Genomic DNA, 26919 nt, shown 5'->3' on the forward strand with positions numbered 1-26919 from the left:
GTGTACAAATGCCCGGCATTCAGATTGTGTTCTTCTCGTACATTTTCATTTCTTTCATTCATTCAGAACCCCCCCCCCCCCCCCCGAACACTTTTGGTTCCTTCAGTCTTTTAAAACTCTCCTATGTACCATGTGTGCTAATGGCCAGCATTGAGATTGTTTTCCTGTCCCAAATTTGCATGTCTTTCAGTCATTCACAACTCCCCCCCCTTCTCCAGTTTAACACTTTCGTTTCCTTCAGTCTTTTAAAACTATCCTATCTACCCTGTGTCCTAATGGCCAGCATTCAGATTGTTTTCCTTTCCCAAATGTTCATGTCTTTCAGTGGTTCAGAACTCCCCCCCTCCCCCCATTTAACACTTTCGGTTCCTTCAGTCTTTTAAAACTCTCCTATCAACCCTGTGTCCTAATGGCCAGCATTCAGATTGTTTTGCTTTGCCAAATTGTCTGTCACTGAGGTCAGAGCATGCCTGCCTAGCAGACCACTTCAGGCAGGCACGGTCCCAAGCACATCCTGTTGGAGGTGAGAATTATTATATAGGATAGGATGTAATAGCAGTGAATCCCCCAGCTCCTACTTTCATTCTGCTCTCCACACCCATGAAAAAGTAGAATGTCTTTTTTCTTTCATATGGGGAAACAGGCTATTTCATCTCAGGAAGATCAGATCGTACTGTCATATTATCTTGCATTTTTTAAAAGCTGTCCTGTGATTTGGTTGGTGTCATTGGTCAGCTAATTTCTTGTCTAGTTTCCTAAAGGTAAAAACAGGCTCTAATAGTGATGTGCTTGTTACACACAGTAATTCATATAACAAACATTATTATCATATACAAATTTATTTTCTATAAAAGGAAACTAAGTATTTTGAATATTCACACATCTTTAATTGGTTATATTTGATTTTAATTTCCCTGCATCACAAAGCAGCCTCATCAGCAAACCATATTACATATTGTCATCCTTTACCAGCCAGAGTGAGCACTAAGGAATATTTTATATCTATTTTCATTTAATGGTCTCTTTTTTTTTTTAACTGTTCATTTAGGTTTCTGCATTTTTAGCATCTATGTACAGACTTTACAATAAATTATTATCATCATAAAAATGTGATCCTAAATCTATAAAATAACAACAGTGAAGTTAGGAGCCCAAATCCATTTGTCTTTGCACAGTATACCACAAAATCTGTGCATGCACTTATTTTGTTGCATTCACTAGCATCCAGTTGTATAGCATTTCTCCACTGTCCGATCATATATTGTTCGCTGCTGTCCAGCTCTCGTGGGTTCCCCATGGGTATCCTATCTTACCTCCATTTTTATTTGGTGCTAAGGGAGGCAAGTTTCCTTTGCAGTGTACTCCCTCTAGGTAGGTTTGGTGATGTATGAGCAACACTCATATCTGTTGAGAAAAGGGCAGAAAAGGTTTAGAGCAGTGCAGAGACTCATGTCCTAGTCATTTGGGGGCATGCACTTTATTGCCTAGTTGAGAACTTCTAAGACAGGAGCAATGGTTGGATCTCCTAAAATGGGTCGGAAAAGAGCCAAGAGCTGTGAATAGAAATGATTTCATCTTCTGCAGAAGAGATGATGTGACCCAAAGACAGTACAATTGGACAGTCTTGGATGGATTTCCTTTATGATGTAAGAGAAGATACTAAGACAAAAAAAAACCCAAAATGCAGCAGTGACTACTCCGCCTAGAAGTTGAGCGACAATTGTCTCTCTGTTGATCAGGCCAATTTAATCCTGGTTTTGCCTTATTTGCATACATGAATTGATAGTTCTGACTTCCAGAAGTAAAGCAGGACTACACCTCTATACATGGACTGGGGTGAACCCATGTCTGAATCAGTTTAAGCAGAAGAAATATAGCCTGTTCCAGCCTTAACTAGAAGGGGCAAGGGAGGATCCTAAAGCAGGAAAAATGGGTAGCAATGGCTTGATCTATAAAAGATGAAGGCAGATCCTAAGGTATCAACATGGACAGTCATAGTTGGATCCCCAGGGTATGAGGGAATGTTAAAGCAGGAGACATGGGTGTCTTCAGGGTATGTGCGAGAGAGTTTGAGAAGTTCATGAAGATGGAACAGATATGGAATAAAGAACAAAGGAAAATCTTTCACAAAACCACTTTTCCTACCAGTTCTGGGAATTAGGTTTTACTTGGTGGTCTACCTTTATAACAGTTATTTCTGTCTGCCTTGAAGGATGGACATTTCATTATCAGTGAAGGGCTCTGCTTGTTGAAATTCCTATCTGTAAAAACAAAAAACAAACAAAAAAAATCAGGTAAAAGAAAACATTTCTTGAAATAATTCACTAATTGATCCAAACAAACACTGCAGCATTAATGATACCCTCTACCTAAAATCACTAATGGAGTTCATCCCCTGCCTAAATTATGATCACTAATCAGTAAATGCAGAGAGATCTTTCTCTTCATTCTTTGGAATTGGAGTCCCTCTCTCTCCCCCTTCAGGGCAGACTCCTGTCCTTCCTATTCCTTTTTTTCTTGTGTGTGTTTTATTTTTGCGATTTAAATCAAGCAATACAAACTTGTACAGAAATAGAAATGAGAGAAGGAAATTGAAAGTAAGATTACAAGTAGTAGGAAAATAAAAACCTCCTCACTCTATATAGACAACATTATGAAGATTCCAAGGTTACTGTGGAGTATTTAAGAAAGATTTCTGTGCTAGCCCCTACCATTTTCATAAGAGAGCTATTTAAACTGTGGATCTAGCTAAAGTATCCTGAAATCCTTCAATTGTAATCTTCTTGGTTGCCAAAAATGCTATCAGTTGAGAAGCAAACAATATAAGTTTTTGAGAATTTAATTTTTTTTATTAGTATTTTTAATAATTCACAAAACAATGTGACTGTGCAATTCACATTCAATTCAATAAAAAGAAAAACATTTAGCTCAAAAATATAAGGAAACAATGAGAACAATTTTTTTGTCCACACTTACAAAGAAATTGATTCCAAGAAAGGAAAAAAAATTATAACAAGAATTTTGAGTTATTTCACAATTGCTACCTCTGTGTTCAGATTCCAGCCTGCTATGTAGGAGGGCATACAACATTCACTTCAACTCTAGCATCTAAGAAATCTTTAAGCTGTTTAGGGTCCACAAATTGAAATTGTTTACCCTCAAGCTTTTGAGAATTTAATTGTACCACATATTTGCAGGGAAACTTAAGATTAATCCCATCCTCCCACCCAGTTGAATGTAACAATACAAATTGCTTTTCTTTTGAGTCTCTCTCGAAATATCAGGTAATATTCAAATCTGATTATTATGAAACAGTTTTTGAATTTTAAAGTAAAATTTTTAACAGCCAGTCTATTCGCAGGCAAAGCAAAAATTATCATAAGAGTGGAAGCCACTAATGACTCAGAACCAGAGGCTTCAAAAAAATCAGTTAGATATCCCAAATCCAAATCTTATGCTGCTTCATTATCCTGTTGTTGCTGCCCTTGGGTAGTTTATGATGGCAAATAATACATTTTAGAGCAAGATGCCAAAGAAATAAAACAGAGAAAAGAAAATAAGGTTATACCTTTTTTGTTGGACTTACAATACATTTTTGATTAGCTTTCGAAGGTAATCCTTCAGATCAGAAATGAGCAAATGTTGACATATCAGAATATATGAGTGAAATACACAGTGCTTTTTTTTGTAGAAAAAAAGGTGCTGGTACTCATTGTGGGCAGGGTAACCACACATGGCACTGCCCCTATTATAGCCACACCCACATTAGCCACACCCCTTATACCAGCCATGGCGCATATAAACAGACATCATTGAAAATATTATACTAGCATAGGAGAAAAAATAATGTGATTATTTTTCATTATAAATAATTTCTGTAAGCTGTTACAGCTCCAGTATACCCAGTGCAAAATAAGACAAATTCCAAAATGAAAATAAAATGATTTTTTTCTAACTTTGTTGTCTGGTGACTTTGTTTTTCTATCCATATTGGTCTCAGTCTCTGATTCTGCTGCTCTCTATCTGTTCTCTTAACTCCGTTTCCAGGGCTTCCTTTCCATTTATTTCTTTACTTTCCTCCTTTCTTCTTCTTTTGTTGCCCTGCATCCATAAGTAAAAGCTGGGTCCTCCTCCATGGAATTGACTGGCGGAGGTATAACATGGATCCAGCTTTTGCCTATTTTCTCCATCCATGTGCAGTTTTTCTCCTCTTCCCTTTCCCTCATCTCCATCCATGTGCATCTTCTTTTTTCTTTCCTCCCCTCCATCCATGTCCAGCATTTCTCATCTCTCTTCCCTCCTCTGTATCCATATAAAGCAATAATTCTCTCTCCCCTCTCCTCCATCCAAGTCAGCATTTCTCCTCTCTCCTAGCCAACTCCTCCATCCATCCATGTCCAGCAATTCTCCTCTATCTCCTGCTCTCCTCTCCATCCATTTCTAGTATTTCTCCTCTCTCCCCTCTCATCCATGTCCAGCAATTCTCTCTTCCCTGTCCTCCCCTCCCTGTCCAGCGATTCTCCTCTCTCCCCTACATGTCCAGCAATTCTCTCTTCCCTGTCCTCCCCTCCTTGTCCAGCGATTCTCCTCTCTCCCCTCCATGTCCAGCAATTCTCTCTTCTCCTCCCTGCCCTCCCCTCCATGTCCAGCAATTCTCTCTTCCCTGTCCTCCCCTCCCCGTCCAGCGATTCTCCTCTCTCCCCTCCATGTCCAGCAATTCTCTCTTCCCTGCCCTCCCCTCCATGTCCAGCAATTATCTCATCCCTGCCCTCCCATCAATGTCCAGCAATTTTCTCTCCCCTGCCCTTCCCTCCCATCCCATGTCCAGCAATTCTCTCTCCCTTGCCCTTCCCTCCCATCCCTTGTCCAGCAATTCTCTCTCCCTTGCCCTTCCCTCCCATTCCATCCCATCCCATGTCCAGCAATTCTCTCTCCCCTGCCCTTCCCTCCCATCCCATGTCCAGCAATTCTCTCTCCCTTGCCCTTCCCTCCCATCCCATCCCATGTCCAGCAATTCTCTCTCCCCTGCCCTTCCCACGTCCAGCAATTCTCTCTCCCTTGCCCTTCCCATGTCCAGCAATTCTCTCTCCCCTGCCCTTCCCTCCCATTATTTCCAGCGATTCTCTGCCTCTCCCCTGCCCTCCCATCGACGTGCAGCAATTCTCCGTCCCTCCCCTGCCCTCACCTCTCCCATATCCAGCGTTTCTTCGTCCCCCTTCACTGCCTGCCAGCCAGCATCAGACTCAGGAGCGAACGGTGCAGGCAGCGATTGGCTGGCAGCGTTGTAGCTTCCCTCTGCAAGTCCCGCCTACAACTTCCTGTTTACGTATAGGCGGGACTTGCAGAGGGAAGCTACGACGCTGCCAGCCAATCACTACCTGCACCGTTCGCTTCTGAGTCCGACTGGCTGGCAGGCAGTGAAGGAGGACGCTGAGGGACAAAGAATTGCTGGAGATGGGAGAGGTGAGGGCAGGGGAGGGACGGAAAAATCGCTGCACGTTGATGGGAGGGCAGGAGAGAGGTGGAGAATCGCTGGAAATAATGGGAGGGGAGGAGGAGAAAAAGGTGCCGGTACGCCGTACCGTTGCATACCGGCACAAAAAAAGCACTGGAAATACAAAAGAATTCCAATGACAGTCTCACAGGAAGAGGGTGCGGTGGGTTGGGTGAGAGACAGGGACAGATGGGTGGGTGATAAGAGGGTGACAAAGCAGTACAATGTTATGGTTTATAGTGGGGTAGAAAAGCCAGATCTTTTGTTAAGTCCTTTCTGGTAGGCATCAAAATATTTCATAATTTTGACCATAAAATCAATGATGCAGTATTCTGGGTTTGTAAAGTGCTGTCCTGGAACACCCAAAACTTCAATTAAATATTTATGAAACATATCTTATGGAGAAATAGTTCTAGACCAGGGAAAGTTCAAGATCTACATATTAGCAGCTTTAACTGTATTCCCCCCTTTACATTGGTCAAATCTTTAATCAATACAGTTTGAACAGAACATTTCTCCTCTTTATCTTTCTCTAATTCTGCTTGAGTGGCCATATTCACCAACTCTGCATCTTATCTACCCTAGATAAAACCATGCAAGTTCTGTGCCAGTACATTAATTTGCTGAACCAAAACCTTGGCTAGGTCAGTAATGGCCTCCCAAACTACATCAATGATTGCTGGTTTTTTCCTGCAAACATGATAGTAAAGGTAATTACAACAAAATACCTATTCTTTTCACTGCTGTCATTACCACCATAGACTCCTGCTGAAGGGTTGGAGATTCAGTACCTGCCACTATATCGTTCCCCACCTCCATTACAGAAGATGTTAGAATAGGCTCAATAGCACTATCTGCTGGCCCACTGCTCACAAACTCTCTCTCACCCCAGCTCCATGATTGATTTCCGATCCAGATGGAGGGCCACTGATACAGATGAGCTTTGCTCACAAGACTGCCGGGGGGGGGGGGGGCTCTCAAGACGGGGCTCAGTGTGACATATGAACATAAGATTAGCTATATTGGATCAGACTAGTGGTCATATAGCCCAGTATCCTGTTTTCCAAACAGTGGCCAAGCCACTTCACAAGTACCTGGCAGAAACCCAAACTGTGGCAACATTCCATACTACAAATCCCAGGGCAAGTGGTTGCTTTCCATGTCTGCCTCAATAGAAGACTGTGGTCTTCCTCCAGGAATTTGTCCAAACCTTTTTGAAAACCCAGATACGCTAACCGCTGTTACCACATTCTCCGGCAAAGAGTTTCAGAGCTTAACTATTCATTGAGTGAAAAAATATTTCCTCCTATTTGTTTCAAAAGTATTTCCATGTAACTTCTTCGAGTGTACCCTAGTCTTTGTAATTTTGGAACGAGTAAAAAATCGATTTACTTCTACTCATTCTACACCACTCAGGATTTTGTAGACCTCAATCATATCTCCTCTCATCCATCCCTTTTCTAAGCTAAAGAGCCCTAACCTCTTTAGCCTTTCCTCATATGAGAGGAGTTCCATCCCCTTTATCATTTTGGTCGCTCTTCTTTGAACCTTTTCTAATTCCACTATATCTTTTTTGAGATATGGTGACCAGAAATGAACAAAATACTCAAGGTGCAGACACCCCATGGAATTATACAAAAGCATTAAAGTATTTTTAGTCTTATTCACTATCCCTTTCCCAATAATTCCTAGCATCCTGTTTGCTTTTTTGGCCGCCGCTGCACACTGAGCAGAAAATTTCAGCATATTATCTAGAATGACACCCAGATCTTTTTCTTGAGTGCTGACCCCCAAGGTGGACCCTAGCATCAGGTAACTATGATTCAGATTATTCTTTCCAATGTGCATCACCTTGCATTTGTCCACATTAAATTTCATCTGCCATTTGTACGCCCAGTCTTCCAATTTCCTAAGGTCTTCCTGCAATATTTCAGTCTGCACGTGTTTTAACAACCTTGAATAGTTTTGTATCATCTGCAAATCTGATCACCTTACTCGTCGTTCCAATTTCCATATCATTTATAAATATGTTAAATAGTATCGGTCCCAGTACAGATCCCTGCGGCACTCCACTGTTCACCCTCCTCCATTGAGAGAAATGACCATTTAACCCTACCCTCTGTTTTCTGTCCAATAACCAATTCCTAATCTACACCATAACCTTGCATCCTATCCCATGACTCTTTAATTTTCTCAGGAGTCTCATGAGGAACTTTATAAAAAGCTTTCTGAAAATCTAGATACACTACATCAACCAGTTCACCTTTATCCACGTTTATTCACACCTTCAAGAAAAATGAAGCAAATTGGTGAGGCAAGACTTTCCTCGGCTGAACCTATGCTGACTCTGTCTCATTAAACCATGTTTGTCTATGTGTTCTGTAATTTTATTCTTTATAATAGTTTCCACTCTTTTGCCCGGCACCGATGTCAGGCTTACTAGTCTATAATTTTCTGGATCACTCCTACAACCCTTTTTTTTTTAAATTGGTGTCACATGAGGGGGTTGTGGGGGGAGGCGGAGAGCTAGGGGGTATGTAGGCGTACAGAGTGGGAGTTGGAAAAAAGGAAAATGTTGTGAAGCTATACAGTTTATTGTTGTTAACCACTGAGGAACTGAGTTCAATTCCCACTTCAGGCACAGGCAGCTCCTTGTGACTCTGGACAAGTCACTTAACCCTCCATTGCCCCATGTAAGCCGCATTGAGCCTGCCAAGAGTGGGAAAGCGCGGGGTACAAATATAACAAAAATAAATAAAGAATTAAAAAAAAATTTGTGTCACATTTGTCACCCTCCAATCTTCAGGTACTACGGACAATTCTAATGACAGGTTACGTATTACTAACAGCAGATCAGCAATTTCATGCTTCTTTGAGTACCCTTGGATGTAAGCTATCCGGTCCAGGTGATTTGCTACTATTTAATTTGTCAATTTGGCTCAGTACATCTTCCAGGTTCACCAAGATTTCCTTCAGCTCCTCTGCCTCATCGCCCTTGAAAACCATTTCTGGTACAGGCAGATCTCTTACATCTTCTTCCGTAAAGACAGAAGCAAAGAATTCATTCAGTTTCTCCGCTATGACCTTGTTCTCCTTGACTGCCCCTTTTGTTCCTTCATGATTTAACGGTCCCACGGATTCCCTTGCAGGCATTCTGCTTCTGATGTACCTGAAAAAGTTGTTACTGTCAGTTTTAGCCTCTGCGGCAAGTTTCTCTTCATATTCTTTTTTAGCCTTCTTTATTAATGCTTTGCATCTGACTTGCCAGTGCTATTTTCTTCATTTGGGTCTTTTTTCCATTCTTTGAAGGACTAATGGCCTCTTTTACTTCACCTTTTAACCATGCTAGCTGACATTGTCTCTTCTTTTCACCTTTGCAAATGTGTGGAATGCATCTGGACTGGGCTTCCAAGATAGCATTTTTGAATAATGTCCACCCCTGATTTAGCGTCCTAACCTTTGCGGCCAGTCCTTTTAGTTTCTTTTTTTTTTAAATTGAAGTCTTTATTCAAACTTTGGAGAGAAAACAACTTTCAAAACTTACAAAAACATCTTGCATATTAGGACTTGCAAAATCAGTAAAGTTGAACTCAGGCATATCGTACATAACAACTTTGCCGACATATCCCCAAAGACAATATAAGTACACAAGTTACTTCAATTTTTATACTTTTCGTTTCCCATTTGCCCTCCCACCCCCTTCCCCCTTCCCCTTTTCTCTCCACCCTCTGATCCACCTAACCCACCCCCCCCCCCAGTTCCCCAACTCCATTCCTCTCCTACTTGGTATATACTTCAGCAAGAACAATAAGCCAAAAAAGGATGCCAAATAGATTCCCATTTAGCCAATGTTTTATTACGCTTAGCCCAGAGCCTCTCCATCTCACACAAATACCAAAGCTTATTAAGCTACTTAGTAATTGAAGGAACCTGCGAGGACTTCCATGAAGCTGCCAAAGTAACCCTAGCAGCAATCATAGCGTGTCTAACCAACAAAGAATGGGAACTGGTTAGGCCCGGTGGTTTCTTTGGAAAAAGAAAAAACTCAGGAGACCACTTCAGGGGCCTGGAGATCCATCTCTGGAGTCTATACTGCACAGCTTTCCAAAAAGCACGTACTTTAATACAGGTCCACCAGAGATGCCCCATAGTTCCCTTTTGCCCACATCCTCTCCAGCACAGAGATGACACCTGAGGGAACATGTGGTAAGGTGGGCAGGGGTCAAAAACCATCTATACAACACCTTTAGTGCGTTCTCCTTAAACGGAGTAGAGATAGTCATGACAAAGCATGCTCCATAACAGTCCAATCATCATCAGACAATATCACCCCCAATTCCCGATGCCAGCTCTGTCGATATTCAATGGGGGACTGAATCCATCTATGTTGAAGAGAATATAGACAAGTAATCAAACCCCTTGTCCCTTTGGAATCCACACACAAATCTTCCAAAAATGAATCCTCTCGCAAAACTTTAGCCCTTATCTCACCGGCTGAAAGGAAATGTTTCACCTGCAAAAACCTGCAAATAAGCAAAGATAGCTGTAGATGAAAGTGCATATAGCTCAGTCAAACTTTGAAACGATACAAACTCGCCCTCGTCAAAAAATTGATCCCAATATTCCAAACCTGCTGCAAACCATTTTTTAAAAATACCAGATTCAAGACCCGGAGGGAAAAGTGGATTATGAATTACTGGAATAAGCTTAGAAAGGACCAAGTCCTGTGTACCAAAAAAACTATCCCAGTAATGAAAAGTTGTTGAGATTGAAGGACAAAGTCCCTTATCTAATTTCCTATACCTCCGTGGAAGCCACATTAGCGAACGCAACAAACACCCTCCAACCGAATCGTGTTCCAGACGAATCCACCTCTTATGAGAGCTAGCCTGATACCACTCTATGGCCACATTCGCTTGCGCTGCTTTGTAATACCAATATATATTGGGAACAGTGGCGTAGCTAGGTGGTGTGCAGGGGGAGCGGTCGCGCCCCTAAACAGATTTTTACAAAAAATGGCGCCTATACCACATGCAAACCAATATCCTCTCTGCCCCCTCCCGTGCGAGTCGTGCGTCTTCTGTCTCTTCTGCCGCTCTCTTCTGTCTGCATGGTCATTTTGACTGAAGCGTTCTTCTTCTACCGCCGGTGATTGACACAGCCAGCCAGTGTCGGGACCTCTCCTGAGGCGCGTCCCACCTCTGCGGAAACAGGAAGTTGCATTACAGTAGGCAGGACGCGCCTCAGGAGAGGCCCCAACGCTGGCTGGCTGTGTCAATCGCCGGCGGTAGAAGAAGAACACTTCAGTCAAAATGACCATGCAGAGGAGAGAGCAAGCTGGAGAGAGGTGTAAGACGCCGGGCAGTGGAGAAAGATGTAAGTCGCGTGCGCGCGGGCGGGGGGGGGGGGGGTGGAGGAGGAGAAGGGAGAAAAAGCTGGCCAATTTCAATTATTAGATCGAAGTGAAAGTGAGCCATCTAGTCCACTGTATGCAAGGATGCCAGACAGTTTGATTAATTTGTTTTCATTCCCCCGCGCAGCCTTTTAGGTACACAAATGGATTATTCTGTTGTTTGTGCATGTTTCAGGGACAAGTGATTTATAAGTCAAAATAAAATTTAATATTTTGTTTCCTGCAGATCTCTTTTGCTTAAACATAAATGGGCTATAAGCCCCTAATGCAGTCCATTGGTTTTCTTATATTTTATTCTTGTGATGATGACTTATCCTGTGCCAAAACTAAAAACTCTTACCTCTATTTGGTCGATGATAATAGGAATACTATCCACCCTAAAAAGTTGTTTTGTGGCTGTACATAAGGAATTGTACTATTGAATAAATAAGTGTATGTTTGTGTCCCTAGTCATGCATCCTAAATGTATATAATCCTTTCAAGAAATCCAGTTAATTTAACATTAGTGGAACATAGCCACAGAAGCATGGTATGGTCGCATTTTTAATATGGTAATACTAGGGCCCAGCTAAGGACCAGGTTATTTTGAGGTAATCTTCACTGGCCCAAACTTGCTTTCCTTGCACTGTTTATAGAGTCTGGCTTCCTTGGGCAGAGAGAAGGGGGGGGGGGGGTTCTATTTCAATTTTTGTTGGTGGTGGTGATAGTGTTTTCTGTTTTCTTTTTCTTTTTGTGGCTCCCTATTCTGTATTAGATTGGTATTATGGAATATTGTCACAATTTGGATTTCTGCCAGGTGCTTGTTACCTGGGTTGGCCACTGTTGGAAACAGGATACTCGACTAGATGGACCATTGGTTTATATTATATAGATGAGGGTCTGTCCATGTTCTGCATGTGTGACTGAGGTGAAGGATTCTGCAAGCATGTATCATTTATGTACATAAGTACATAAGTAGTGCCATACTGGGAAAGACCAAAGGTCCATCTAGCCCAGCATCCTGTCACCGACAGTGGCCAATCCAGGTCAAGGGCACCTGGCACGCTCCCCAAACGTAAAAACATTCCAGACAAGTTATACCTAAAAATGCGGAATTTTTCCAAGTCCATTTAATAGCGGTCTATGGACTTGTCCTTTAGGAATCTATCTAACCCCTTTTTAAACTCCGTCAAGCTAACCGCCCGTACCACGTTCTCCGGCAATGAATTCCAGAGTCTAATTACACGTTGGGTGAAGAAACATTTTCTCCAATTCGTTTTAAATTTACCACACTGTAGCTTCAACTCATGCCCTCTAGTCCTAGTATTTTTGGATAGCGTGAACAGTCGCTTCACATCCACCCGATCCATTCCACTCATTATTTTATACACTTCTATCATATCTCCCCTCAGCCGTCTCTTCTCCAAGCTGAAAAGCCCTAGCCTTCTCAGCCTCTCTTCATAGGAAAGTCGTCCCATCCCCACTATCATTTTCGTCGCCCTTCGCTGTACCTTTTCCAATTCTACTATATCTTTTTTGAGATACGGAGACCAGTACTGAACACAATACTCCAGGTGCGGTCGCACCATGGAGCGATACAACGGCATGTAGGAATGTGTAACAGTGCAGTTTGTTCCAGTTTCCCAATAGTAGGTTAATTGATGCTCCAGAGCCCAGTGCAATATATTTAGCACTGTCTTTTCATAGGTGGGTTAGGGCTGTTATGGTGTGGTAAGTTTTGTGTTGTATGGCATTGTTTCCTAAGTTGGTCCTGGAGTATCCCCTTCCAGTCAGGTTTTCAGGATATCCACAATAGATACTAATGACATTGATTTGTATATACTGTCTCCATTACATGCAAATCTTTTTCATACAAATTCATTGTGGATAGTCTGAAAACATGAATGGCAAGGGGGGGGAGGGTACTCCAGGACCACCTAGGGAAACAGTTCTCTAGGTCCCACTGTAATATTTATAGCACCGTCTTTTCATAGGTGGGTTAGGGCTGATAATGTGTGGTAAGTTTTCAGTATAAGTTTTTTGGTGTCTTTTTGCAGTGGTTTGTGTTATTTCACAAAGTGTCTATCCCTATTTGAAAGTAGACTCTAGGGCAAGGTTTGGTGGCACTTGTCACCCAAGTAAAAATGCTCCAGACTAGTGTTCTTCACATCCTGTAGAGTCACCAAACAAACAAAAGCCCATCTAATTTAAACAAGGTGTCTAGCAGTGGAAGGAATGTGTGTGCTATTCCTGAGGTGATGGTCATGATTTGAATATTTTTACTTTGTAGTTAAGAAGACAGGTTGCCTTCTCTGGCCAGTCCAGGGATCTCTTCTGCGTCCTGCCTCCTGATGAAACTTACTGTTTCCTTGTAGGCAGGACACAACAGAGACAGCCTGTATTAATCAGTGCTTGCTACAGCCCCTGAGCAACAACACAGACACTGCTGTGTAGCTGACACCAGCTGGCGCCTATTTTATAAAAATCTGCTCCCCCTGAGATCAAAACCTGGCTACGCCTCTGATTGGGAACACCAAGCCCTCCTTGGCGTTGGTCTCTAAATAACAAAACTCTAGAAATACGTGGTCTTTTATTGGACCATATAAAATGCATGAGTCGGTTCTGAATACCTGAGAGAAAGAAACGGGGTAAACGCAAAGGAAGCACCTGAAATAGATACATCAGACGTGGTAGTACATTCATTTTCATGGTAGCAATCCTACCAAACCACGATAAATCTATAGACCCCCAAGTTTCCAATTCCTTATATATCTCCTTTAAAAGAGAAGGATAATTAACTGCAAATAAATCAGAAACTTTTTTAGTGGGGATAACCCCCAAATAGTTGATACCCCAGGAGACCCATCGGAATGGAAAGTTTTATTGTAAAGAAGCCAAGGTTGGACCCGGGATACCAACAGCCATTGCCTCCGATTTAGACATATTTAGCTTAAAACCTGATACTGAGGAATAATTATCCAACAGCTAAACTAGATTGGGCAAAGAGATTAAGGGTTTAGTCAAGGAGAGCAATATGTTATCAGCAAAAAGAGCCAATTTATATTCCTGACCAGCCACCTGTAACCCAGTAATATTAGGGTTAGCTTGAATAGCAATAGCTAATGGTTCCATAACCAGCGCAAATAGCATAGGAGAGACAGGACAACCCTGTCTCGTCCCCCTAGATAAAGGAAACAATTGCGAATTACCTCCATTAATACGAACACATGCTTTGGGAGAGTGGTAAAGAGCTTGGGTCCAATTTCTAAAGTTCAGACCTATCCCCAATCTCTCCATAACACTCATCATAAAAGGCCAATGAACACGGTCAAAAGCCTTTTCAGCATCTAAACCCAAAAGGCATAAGGAGGTCCAAGACTGGTTAGCTACGTGCAATAGATTTACCATACGCTGCACATTATCTTTAGCTTGCCTATGAGGAACAAATCCAACCTGGTCAGGGTGGACCAAATCTGGAAGAACCTTAGCTAACCGATTCGCCAAAACATTTGCTATGATTTTAACATTGGAATTCAGAATAGATATTGGTCGGTCTTTACCAGGCTTTGGGATCACTGCTATTCAGACCTCCTTCATTGAAGGAGGAAGAACCTCCCTGTCCTGAACTCCATTACAAATCTCCGCTAAAAGAGAAGCCAACTCCCCCCTAAATACCCTATAAAACTCATCGGCAATCCATCTAACCCTGGCGCCTTGCCTGTTGGTAAATCGTTTATCACTAAGGCGACTTCCTCAGCCCCAACAACATGATCGAGAAACGAGTGCTGAGCAACTGAAAAAGAAGGAAGAGACTGGGAAGCAAGAAAGGCTTCTATTGCATCCTGCTCAATATGAGGATCTGCAGAGTAGAGGGACTGATAAAAGGTTTGAAACCTTTGATGAATCAAGGAGGATTGGGTCAATACCTTATTGTGGCCGTCACCAATACGCAAGATAGTATGGTCAAACTGCCTCTGCCGCAACCTAAGAGCTAAAGATCTGCTAGGTTTATTCTGGGTAGAATAATGATGCAACACTGTTGCTGACCACGTACAAACTGTAATTGTTCTGAGTAGATGTTGTCCAGCCTAAGGCGAAGGACCTGAATCTCCCGCAAATATTCAACCTTTTGCGACAACTTATGCCTAGCCTCAAGTCATGACAATCGCAACATACATGCCACAACCTCCTGCCTCTGGGCCCTGGCTCGAATATTTGCATGCTTTAAGAAAACCCCCCTCATTACAGCTTTCAAAGCATCCCACACAATCCCCATAGGAGGACCCATTGCCACGTTGGTTTCAAGATATTCCTTCAGAACCAACCGATATGCCGCCTACACCTTCTCATCCCTTAGTAGGGAAACATTTAGAGTCCACCTAGTATCTTTATCCACCTCATAGAAAGAGGAAAGGTTCAACCACATTGGGGCATGATCTGAGAGAGTAATATAACCTATACCTGTAGCACTAAGACCCTGCGAAAGAGATATGTCAAGAAGAATATGATCAATGCGGGAATAAGAATCATGAGAATGAGAGTAGAAAGAATAATCCTTTTCCCTTGAATGATGTAAGCGCCACTTATCACAAACCGCCAGGGTTCTGGTCAGAGCCTCCAAAGCCTTAGAGTTTTGAATGTCAGCATTCGAGATCACACCAGTCTTATCAATTTTCGGGTCAAACATTGCGTTAAAGTCTCCCCCCCCCCCCTCCCAATATCAACTTACCATATGGGTCAGCTTGCACCACTTTTCCCAGCCGGACAAAAAAATGCTCCCTGAGATTCATTAGGTACATATACAGCTACAAGAGAGAGAGATGAATTATTCAGCATCACATACAGAAGCAAAAAACGACCAGCCGGATCGCGTTTTACTTTCTGTACCTGCACCTGCAAGGAAGAATGTAACAATATCGCAACCCCCCGTTTCTTCTTAGAGCTGGCATCAGAAGCAAAGAAAACATAAAGGTAGCGATGATGACATAGCAATTTTTCATGTTCCCTTCTAAAGTGTGTCTCCTGCAAAAAGGCCGCATGTGGAGTACTCATCTGCAGTTCCCTAAACAACTTTTGTCGCTTTTGGGGAGAGTTAAGGCCCTTGACATTGTATGACAGGAATTTTAGATCAATACTCATTTATGACACATAGCAAGTATGGAAATGGCCAACCTCTGCACCAGCCCGGGAGAAAGACAGTTGGAGAACAAAACAACACAAAAAACCCCAAAAGGAAAAAAAAAAACCCATCTCCATTCCCCAATAAGCACCCTCCAATTGAGTACAAATTTACCCTACCCAACCCCTCCCACCAAATCATCAAAAGCCCCCTAAACTAGGCACTCTGGAGAAAGTAGCCCACCAACCCGAAAGACCACCCAGAACCCCCCACCCCTCACACCCAGCATTCCCTTCAACTCAAAACACCGTCCTATCCCCATATTACATCATACAAAATAAACCACATTCACGCCTCAATTTCTCACCCCCCACTCCTACCTCATTCTAGGGCCACATAAAACAACATTATATCTTTAATCTGAAATCCAAAAGAACTGTCTTATAATTCCTATAAAACTGTTCCACTCAATATTTATAACAGCATATAAACAAATGTGCATTATGATCTGATGGTCTCTTCAAGTAGCCTTCGGGGGATTGCTGGGCTTCTTAACCACCCGCTTCCATTGCTGAAGCTTTGCTCGAGATGCAGGAGCAATGTCCACCGGTGGATGAACAGCTGCCATTAGGTCTTCCTCTTTCAAAACCTGCCATACCTCTGATAACAGTCTGAAGTGATGCATCATTCCCCCCACAGTAAAGCAAAGAGCAAAAGGAAAGGGCCATCTATACGGAAGCTTGTTGGCAAGTAGGATATCCAAGGTAGGTTTCAGGGCTCGGCACTTAGCCAGAGTTAGCTGAGACAAGTCTTGAAACACCTTTACCGGAGCCCCATTGTAGTCAATAGATTGAACCTGATGAGCCCGCTGCATCAAACGCTCTTTTATAGCGTACGAGGAAAAGCAAACAACAATGTCTCGAGGTTTATTGTCCTGCCTCCTCCCTAGAGCTCTGTGTGCACGCTCCACCATAATGTCTTCCGATTCTAGCAGCTGATCACAAAGTAGTTTTACCACCGCAACAACATCTTCTTTGTCCCCAACCTCTGGAACACCACGGAAGCGAAGATTACACCTCCTCCCTCTATTTTCCTGATCATTGATCTTATATTGTAATTCTTCAAAATATTCAAAGAGATGTGAAATTTCTTCAGCACCATTCAGGTGCTCAGCTTGTTCATCCACACGTGTTTCTAAGTCCTCCACGCACCCTCCCAATTCGCGGAGATCAACACACAGAACGTCCATCCGGTCCAGGATTTCCTCCTTGGAGGATTTAATCTCTTCGTGTATCTCTTTTAGGCATTTAGCTAAATCTTTAGAAATGCCCCTTTTCGTTGACACAGTCGGCGCTTCCGCGTTAGACATAGCGGAATCCGAATCGAAGTGTGATACTCATGCAGACGCAAACACATGGCGGACCGCCGCCTTACCGGCCTGGCGCGCAGACTGGTGCTCACCCTCCTTTTGTGCCGAGGACATCTTGCGATTTGGATGTTTTTCAGACCGGAATCACCACTCCAGAGTCCTACTGAATTTTGCAACAACAAAAAGGTATTTAAGGACGTGTTTGAGCACTTTATCGGTACTTATATGCAGGGATGCAACGGAGCTTCAGCTTTAGGCAGCCATCGGCATTCGTGACGTCACTTCCTCCTTCCTTTTAGTTTCTTTTTAACCATTTTCCTAATTTTATTATAGTAGCCCTTTCAAAAATTAAATACAGCTACAGTAGATTTCCTTTGCAGGTTCATTCCAGATAGCAGCTCAAACTTGATCATGTTTCCCAGGGGACCCAATACTGCCACCTCTCACACTATGCCCTGCACTCTACCAAGGACCAGATCCAAAATGGCTCCCCCTCTTGTTGGTTCCTGGACCAGCTGCTCCAAGAAGAAGTCATTTATTACATCTAGAAATGTTATCAGGCTATCTCCCAGTCACTGCAGCAGGGTTCTCGATCTGTTCACAAATCCATCCATAGGGACAAATAATGTTGGGGTTGCTGGCTGAAAGGTGTACGCTGGCTAAGAAGGTACATTGATTGAGAAGAGCATGCTGATTGCCTCCCTTTGTACTTGCCTATAGAGGAAATAATGAAAAAATCTACAGAGAAGAGATGCTAGATGGTGAAAATATTTCCAGCCCAATTTGTGCCAAAAGTAGCCCAAAAAATTAGCCCAATATGAATAAAGTTGATATGAATATTAATAAGGTTTATATGAATATTAGTACTGTAATTATCATAATCAGCAGCATAATATTAATAATATTTTCTATCTTCATTTTTCTTTTTCATAAAAAGCAGAGTTTAACATTAATTTGTGTAAGCACTTAGCAGTCTACAACAAGTAAAGTCAGAAACAACACAATTTATACCTAATTGTGCAACCACACTTAGGATTCACCTTTGGGTTTAAAAAGCAAAACCGTGTGCATGTATCGACTGGATAAATTAAAACAAAGTTCACAGAAAATGCCCTTAATATGTAATACTTGGTACCAAATGGAATATTCACATAGCAAGCAGCCTGAACCAAAGATTTTTTTCCACTGAACATAAGAAGGAAGCCCTTTCCTCACTATTCAGTCTCTATCTGTAAAACAGTAATAAAAAAAAATGCAAGTGCATTTTTGTAATATACCACAGTGATGATGATAAAGGGCCACCAAAACAGACATTGTGTTATAAGAATCAGTGTTTAACAATCAGGCTCTCTTGGTCGGTCTGTGCTCCCTCTGGCACCTGCTAGCAGCTAATCATGACTGGCCCGGCACGAATCATGTTGTGGAGTAGCACTTGAGTCATCGGCCCAGGGAGTAGGGACCCGACACAGGCCTCTCCCATGCAGCCTCCTCCCTGGCCCACTGAAAGTGATGTGTTGTGTGTGTTGTTGACATCTCCACAGTCTCCCACCGGGTGCCGACTAGCCACCACGAGGCCATCACACCACCATGAGACATGAGCCATTTCTAAGAGGGCCTGATACTGTCTTCCTCGCCCTCCTATTGGTCCAATTAGGACCAATAGGAGGGTGAACAGTAGAGCGCCCAACCTGCAGACGCAGTGGTAAAAAAGGGCCCAACCCACTGCCGTGGGGATTAAAAAGCACCCAAAAAGCAGAACAGAAGCATTTCAATACACATCCACCATCCTGGAATCCATTCTTCCTGTTTCATCAATTTCCTGACACTGTCACTCGGGGTCTGTCACACATATATTCTTTAAGGTCTTCCACAAATATAGAACTAACCTTCCTTCAGTTCGTTTTTCTCCTTCTGGCTCCTTTTGTGAGAAGATGGATTACAGCTTCCTTCCATCTGCTCATAATCTGCAGGAGTATGGGAAGCAGATGGCAGGCAGAAGATTAGGAAGAAGTTTCTCACAACTTGTTTCCACTTATTTCTCTGCACACTATCACCCCAGTCCCACTCACCAGTTAACTCTATGGGTAGACTGTAACAGTAAAATTATGAAGCAGTCTACCTTGTGTGCTTTGGGCCACAGTGTTGCTGATCTCTGCTTTCAAAGTCTTGCTACTTGTTGGAGAGGCATAGATTGAAGTATCCATATTTCCATAACCCATATTCTCATATGAATCAGCATCTGAAACAGAACATACCATCACTTAGCAGATCTACACCATTACATCACATTTTTTGTGGTGAAAAGAAATATTCTAGCGCTTTAATCTGAAAATGAAGAGGCCTATGCATTAATGTGCATCAAACCTGCCAAGTCTGGAATCAGCAGGAGACTCTTGTTTTTTTTTTTTTTTTTTTTTTTTTTGGGGGGGGGGTTCATCTCCTGCACTTCCACTAGGTAGCAAAGAACTCTTGCTCAGTGGCCTCCCCCTCCATCAGTAGCAGGAGATGTGGATTGGATGGGACTAGGAGTAGGCTGGGCAAATTGGAGCTCTAATGCATGCTATACTGCTTCCTGAAGATACTAGCAGATATGTGTTAAATTAATGTCGATGTACATGCCATGAAGGAAAGTCAGATGATAATTAGGCTTTAGATGGCATATAGAAATGGTGTTGTATGTTATTCTCCATGCTCTGTTTGATGCATGCTTGCTAAGGAAACATTTTAACACCTGTTTTGGTCCAAGTGTTAGTTTTTAAGCTCAGATGTTATTTAAGAGGCTGAGCTAAGCAGATGCATTGAGGGATAGTGATGGAAGAAACAGGGTTTTCAGAGCAGGGATATGTGAGGTGTAGCATAGAAGATAGGAAAGAGACACAGGAGACAGGGAGAGAAAGAGAAAGGAAGGAGAGAGACACCAACATAGGCGCCCGGTATAAGAAGCTTGGACAGGCTAAGCCTCCCCTGCTGTGCTCTGAGGGGTTTAAATTGTTGATTTACCTCCATCCTCACAGCAGGAGCTGCAGTGAAAGCCCTCTAGCCTTTTGTAAGCAGTTGTAGAAATTGGTTTATGGTTTGTTTACCTTACTGCTGGGAGGGGGGGGGAGGGGGGGGGCTGGAGGTGTCCTGTGTTGCCAGGAAGATATTTAAGGAGGATGACTTCCTGACCTGCACTGAGGACAGATAGCAACAGAATTGGATACTGGGCCAGCATGATCAGAAAAAGTCACCAGACAACAGAGGTAGAAAAGATCATTTTATTTTCATTATAGTGTTTGGAATATGTCCACTTTGAGAATCAGGTGCTCAACATTAAAAGTTCATATTTATTTACTTATTTATGGCATTTTATCCCACATTAAACATGAATTAGGGTGTTTTGTGGCTCTACATGAGAATTGTGATATGATCCCTTGTTTCATATTGTTGACAGTCTGCATTTTCCATATGGGTGGTATATTGGTGTGTTAGGTCTGCCCAGTGTAATATTTATGGTACAGTAAGGTTCTGAGTGTGTTTTTGCACAAAGTTGTGCATAGTGTTTTGCAGTTGAGCGATTGTGGTTAGAATATGCTTTGAGCAACCACTTTATTCTTTGACATATGATACATATCTAATATCTAAATTTAATAAAAGGTATTGTGACTTTTATTTTTATTTATTTATTTTTTCTGTGTGTTATCAGACAATTATTGATTTAAGCTCCACCCCTAGCCCCACACCTAACCCCGCCCCCTTTAGCCTCCCCAAACAATTGGGCCACCGACCGCCTATGGACACCAATATACATGAGCACTTCTAAAAAGTTCAAAATGTATTTAAACAAGAAAATATATTTTCAACAATAAACAATACTGTTCTAGTCAAGCATACACATGGATGTATAGCTTCTATAGCTCCTTCCAGGTTCTGTTCTGTCACCAAGTACATCATCCACTCTCTTTATTTAAGACTCTTTCTGATGGGAGGTGGACAAACAGAATCATACATTGGCTCATTTGTCATCTCACCCAGAGACTTGGAACAATAGCCAAACAGCAGAAAGAAAAGGAGTGCAAGACATAATACAAGTCTTGCAGATAATCTTCTCAACCTTTGTCCTTCTGCCTCCTCTCCTAGGGTCCAGTTGCTCTTCTGGACCTCCCCTCAGCCCTGGCATCAGCCCATATTGCAGCTCCCCTTTGTATAGTTTTCAAACAAAGAACACGAGCATTAAAAAGAGAGGATTGAGTGTGCTCAGTTTAACATGTACACACTGAGGTCAATATTCAAAGCGATTTAACTGTGCAGTAGAGTTTCCTGCCTAGTTCAATTGCCTGTGGAGGGCTATCTGCTGATATTCAGCAGCACTTAACCAGATAGTGGTGCTGAATATCAGCACTAACCACCTAAACCAAAACTGGCTACTCAGAGGGTGGTCTGAGACTGAGGTGGAGTCAGAGCAGAGTTGGCACTTAACATTTCCAGTGACTGATTACGCTCATACCTGCTCTTCTGATTTCCTTGGCTCTTTCCCAGGGTGCTCTTAAGCACTGTCCAACTCCATAGCTGTAAGGACGCCCTCCGCTTGTGTCTCTGCCTTCTTTAGGACTGCAGTTCACAACTGTTCTCTTCATTTCTCACTATAACCTTATTGCTACTTTGAATGAATGTTTATGTTGCTTTATATTTTATGTCTTTTAGGTCTCCAGTGACTGATTAAGCTCATAACTGCCCTCCTGATTACCATGGCTCTTCACTGGGGCACTCTTAAGCGCCACCCAACTCCCTGGATGTAAGGACGCCCTCCACCTGTATCCCCGTTTTCTTTAGGGCGGGGACACTTCATGGCTGTTCTAGGCACGTGCTGCTATACTTTTGGTCACCACTTTTGTTTTCACCAGAATTTGGTTTTTCTTTATTTTTTCTACTCCAAGATGGCATTACAATTTTAACTTTTCTCTGCATCTTCTTGTTTGTATCCCACCTCATCCAGAGCTGCTATTCTTTAGACTCTACTAATTTGAGAAACTCCTTAGAACTACTGATCCCAGTTCATTTTATATTCTCACAAAGAGGTATGGTTTCCTTAGTGCATGCGACCGAAGGTATGCTTTCTTTCATCTGTCCCCTCTGCCTCTTTAATTGGCTTTCTGAATTGCAGATCAGTGGGTACGAAAATGAGCAAAATTCAAGATCTTATTGTGACCTCGGGTCTTGATTTACTCTGTTGTACGGAAACCTGAATCCAAAATGGAGAGGAAAGTTATTTATATGAATCTCTGCCTTGTGGTTATGAAGTTTTTTCCCTTGTTAGATCATCCAGAAAAGGGGGTGGTTTAGCTATTTTCTATCCTTCCAGTCTTAAGATTTCTGAGCTTCCTTCACCCCTTTCTTACTCAGAGGTGTTTGCTGTTTGTATACGTGCCTCAACTTCACTTACTTTGTTTCTCATTTATTGTGCTCTTTCTTTAACTGCAGCTCAATGGGACCTTATCCATCAAGCTCTTAGTGACATTTCCACTTGATTTCCTAATGCTTTGATTCTCGGCAACTGTAATACATTGACCCCCCCTCATCACCCTCGTTCTAAGGCTCTTCTATTTCTATCTGATCTTGACCTTCGGCAGTGGGTTTCTTTCCGTACCCATCAGGGGGGTCACACCTTGCACTTGCCCTTTCAGATTCCCCTTCCTCTCTTTCTTTTTCTCCATTCCTGTCCCCTGGTCCAATCACTTAGCAGTTGTGTTCTTGGTCACTATTCCTGTTCAAACTGTTCCTAAACTAGGCTCCTTAAGGTGGTCTAGGTACCTTTCACGCATCGATCCACACTGAGCAGAGGGTTTCAACATATCATCAATGAGGACACCTAGACCCCTTTCCTGGTTGGTGACTCCTAGTGTGGAACCTTGAATTACGTAGCTATAGTTCGGGTTTCTCTTTCCCACATGCATCACTTTGCACTTGCTCACATTAAACATCATCTGGAATTGGGATGCTCAGTCTCCCAGTCTTGTAAGGTCCTCTTGTAAATTTTCACAATCCTCTTGCTATTTAACAACTTTGAATAACTTTGTGGCATCAGGAAATTTAATTACCTCACTAGTTATTCCCATCTCTAGATCATTTATAAATATGTTAAAAAGCAGCGGTCCCAGCACAGACTCTTGGGGAACCCCACTATCTATCCTTCTCTATTGAGAATACTGACCATTTACCTACTTTCTGTTTTCTATCTTTTAACCAGTTTTTAATCCACAATAGAACATTACCTCCTATCCCACGACTCTCCAATTTTCTCTGGAGTCTTTCATGAGATACTTTATCAAATGCCTTTTGAAAATTCAGATACATAATATTGACCGGCTCACCTTTATCCACATGTTTGTTCACCTCTTCAAAGAAATGTAGTAGATTGGTGAGGCAAGATTTCTCTTCACTAAATCCATGTTGGCTTTGTCTCATTAACCCATGCTTTTCATTATGCTCTGTAATTTTGTTCTTTATTACAGTCTCTACCATTTTGCCTGGCACAGATGTCAGGCTCACTGGTCTATAATTTCCTGGATCACCTCTGGAACTTTTTTTTAAAAAATTGGCGTTACATTGGCCACCCTCCAATCTTCTGGTACCATGCTTGATTTTAAAGATAAATTACATATTACTAAAAAATAGTTCTGCAAGTTCATTTTTCAATTCTATCAGTACTCTGGGATGAATACTATCTGGTCCAGGTGATTTGCTACTCTTCAGTTTGTCACGTTGCGCCAATACATTTCTGTGGGAGAAGTAGTGCCACCAGCTGCAGTATACACACACTGATTCACTGTAATAGTGATTAAGGAATTGCACCTTTTGAATTGCCTTCCTTTCTCATTTCCAGTCCTGATCACAGACACACGGAAAGCACACACACACACACACACACACACACACACACACACACACACCAGCTCACAAATATGTACTCGCCCAGTCACAAAAACTCCCTCCCCCTACACATATACATTTACATGCAAAATGATTGGAAAGAATTCCATGAGCCATGTTATGAATGCTTCCCCCACTTGTTAAATTATCATGGTAGTGTTTTATCATTCTTCCTCATGTAATTATATCAGATTTGACTGCATTGTAATCATTATTGCTAATGAGCTCTATCATTCTTACACTTTGTATTTAGTCCTATATTGCATTAGGCAGGGTTAAATGGCATTCCAAACAGTCATGGGGGAATGTGTTCCCACTCGAATGATGTGGTTATCTGGTTGGTCCCCCTGTGATGACATGACTACCCAGAAGTGGCCATGCTGGAGTTTAGATCACAGCTGATGATGGAAACATTGCATACTAATGCCCCGTATAGCATGGTGTGTTGATTGCCCCTGTCCTGGTACCACAGGCAGCTACCTCTCTCTTCCACCCATTCTGATAGTCCTAGCATTGGGAAGTAGACTTAAAGTAACTCCTTTTTTCAGAAGTTCCAAGACCAGTTGATTCAAGAAGCATTCCATTTTGGAATCTAGAAATTTTACTTACTATATCATACCCGAGGAAACATTTATCCATTTGATTTTAAGGCAATTGAAGTCGCCCATTATTTTTATGTTTCATATTTTAGTAGCTCACTAGATTCTGTTAATGTTTTACAGTCACTCTCATAGTCATGGTCCAGGGATGATAACGTAACCTCTTTTTACTGTAACATATGGAATTTCTATCCAGGGAGATTTTGGATAGATGTATATGTAAATGGCTTTGGATTTAACCACAGAAAGGTGGTATAACAAATCCCATCCCTTTTCCCTTTCCTTTTTAGAGTGTAGTTAAATGCACAACCCCACCATTAATTCAATCTGCCTGTCATTTTAATATAATTAACACTACAACTGTACCGATTAGCGTATTTTACTATTCGGCCGAATATGAATACTGAATATGAATAATGTGCATTGAGCTTTAACATAACAAATAATAAAAGAAGCAACATGAAATCAATGATAAAGTGTTTATTTCAGTAGGCTTTGGCACAGTAGAGCCCCAGGCTATTCATATTCAAATTTAAATCACTATTTGGCCAAATATGAATAATGTATTCGGGGCAAATCGAATCAAATATGAGTATTTGGTACAGCCCTAATTAGTATTCTAGTATCACATATCCCAGTGGTTATTTTTCCTCCACATCTCTTAGATGCCTGTTTAGTCTATATCTTCATTTAACCCCCCACCCCATCTTATTTTTAAGGCTTTTAGAATTTGCATATAGACACCTACATGTATTCTTGTTTATTGTTATCCACAAGTTTGGTTCTACTACAGAAAGGCGGTATATCAAATGCATGACCCTTTTTTCCCTACTCCTTGACAGTTTCAGAATGTTTTACATTATTTGTTTGTCCTAAATCAGAGCTCCCTTACCCCCCATCTCCTTTTATAAAGTTGCACTAGCAGCTGCCGGTGCGGTAATGTTAACACAGCCCATTCAAAGTGAATGGGCTGTGTTGGCATTTCTGTGCGGCTTTGTGAAAGGGGGGTTAGTTTCTTCCACATCCTTTTATTTATTTATTTGTTACATTTGTATCCCACCTTTTCCCACTTATTAGTAGGCTCAAAGTGGCTTACATAGTTCCGAAGAGGTGGTTACAGACTCCAGTGTGAACAAATACAGTATAGGGGTACTATTACAGTGACAAGTACAGTAAAGAAGTATCAGTAAATAGGTTGGGGTGATTCAGACAAAATGTTAGGGTGTGATCATGCATCGGAGTTGAAAACTGTCCGTTTCTTGATTAAAATGCCATATTTCATTATTCTGTGTTTGTCAGATACTGTGGGGTATGCCTTCTTGAACAGGTGTGTTTTTAGTGGGGGGGGTTTTCGGAATTCTAGATGATTATTTGTAGATTTCAGGCGTTTTGGAAGAGAATTCCAGAGCTGTGTGCATATGTAAGAGAAACTTGGCGCGTATATTGATTTATACTTCAGGCTTTTACAACTTGGGAAGTGAAGAGTTAAGTACGTTCTGGCTGATTCAATTGTGTATCTAATTGGTAAGTTGATTAGTTCATACATATAGCTCGTAGCTAGACCATGTATTCTTCTGTGAACAAAGGTACAAATCTTGAAAGCGATACGTTCCTTGATTGGTAGCCAGTGTAGTTTTAAAGAGGATACTGTATTTTCCTTTAGAACTCTGTTTATCAACCCTCTCCTGCAGGCAAACTTAGCCGGTCAGGTTTTCGGGATCACCACAAGAATATACATGAGATAGATTTGCATATAATGGGTCTCTGCAGAATGCAAATTTGTTTTATGCGTATTCATTGTGGTAATCCTGAAATCTAACTGGCTAGATGTGCCTCCAGGGGAGGGTTGAGAAGCACTGCTTATTCCAAACCACGTACTGTCTGCTTTCTTGAAGGCAGTTTCAGTGCGGATGTCAATCGGTAAACTGTTCCGCAAAGTGGGAGCCACAATGTTAAAACAGTCTAAATATATGTGTAAATAGGGTGGAACGACCAGAAAATTGTGTTGAGATGATATGAGAGAGCAGAAGGGTTTGT

General features: G+C 41.9%; 1 protein-coding gene across 2 annotated transcripts in view; it reads right to left on the reverse strand.

Moving 5' to 3' along the window:
• Positions 1-496: 496 nt before the first annotated feature.
• Positions 497-26919, reverse strand: part of CD19 (CD19 molecule) — a 171849-nt gene continuing 145426 nt past the window's right edge. Inside the window, exons 14-17 of one of the 2 annotated variants that reach the window (XM_030208734.1) lie at positions 19494-19613; positions 19261-19338; positions 2181-2261; positions 497-1404 (exon numbers count right to left, since the gene is read on the reverse strand). In XM_030208734.1, coding sequence (XP_030064594.1) covers positions 1322-1404; positions 2181-2261; positions 19261-19338; positions 19494-19613 — 362 coding nt within the window. In that variant the 3' untranslated portion in view covers positions 497-1321. The remainder of the gene's footprint in view (positions 1405-2180; positions 2262-19260; positions 19339-19493; positions 19614-26919) is intronic. The other variant, XM_030208735.1, reaches the window with a different exon arrangement.

Source organism: Microcaecilia unicolor, chromosome 7 (assembly GCF_901765095.1).
Source record: "Microcaecilia unicolor chromosome 7, aMicUni1.1, whole genome shotgun sequence".
Classification (NCBI taxonomy): domain Eukaryota; kingdom Metazoa; phylum Chordata; class Amphibia; order Gymnophiona; family Siphonopidae; genus Microcaecilia; species Microcaecilia unicolor.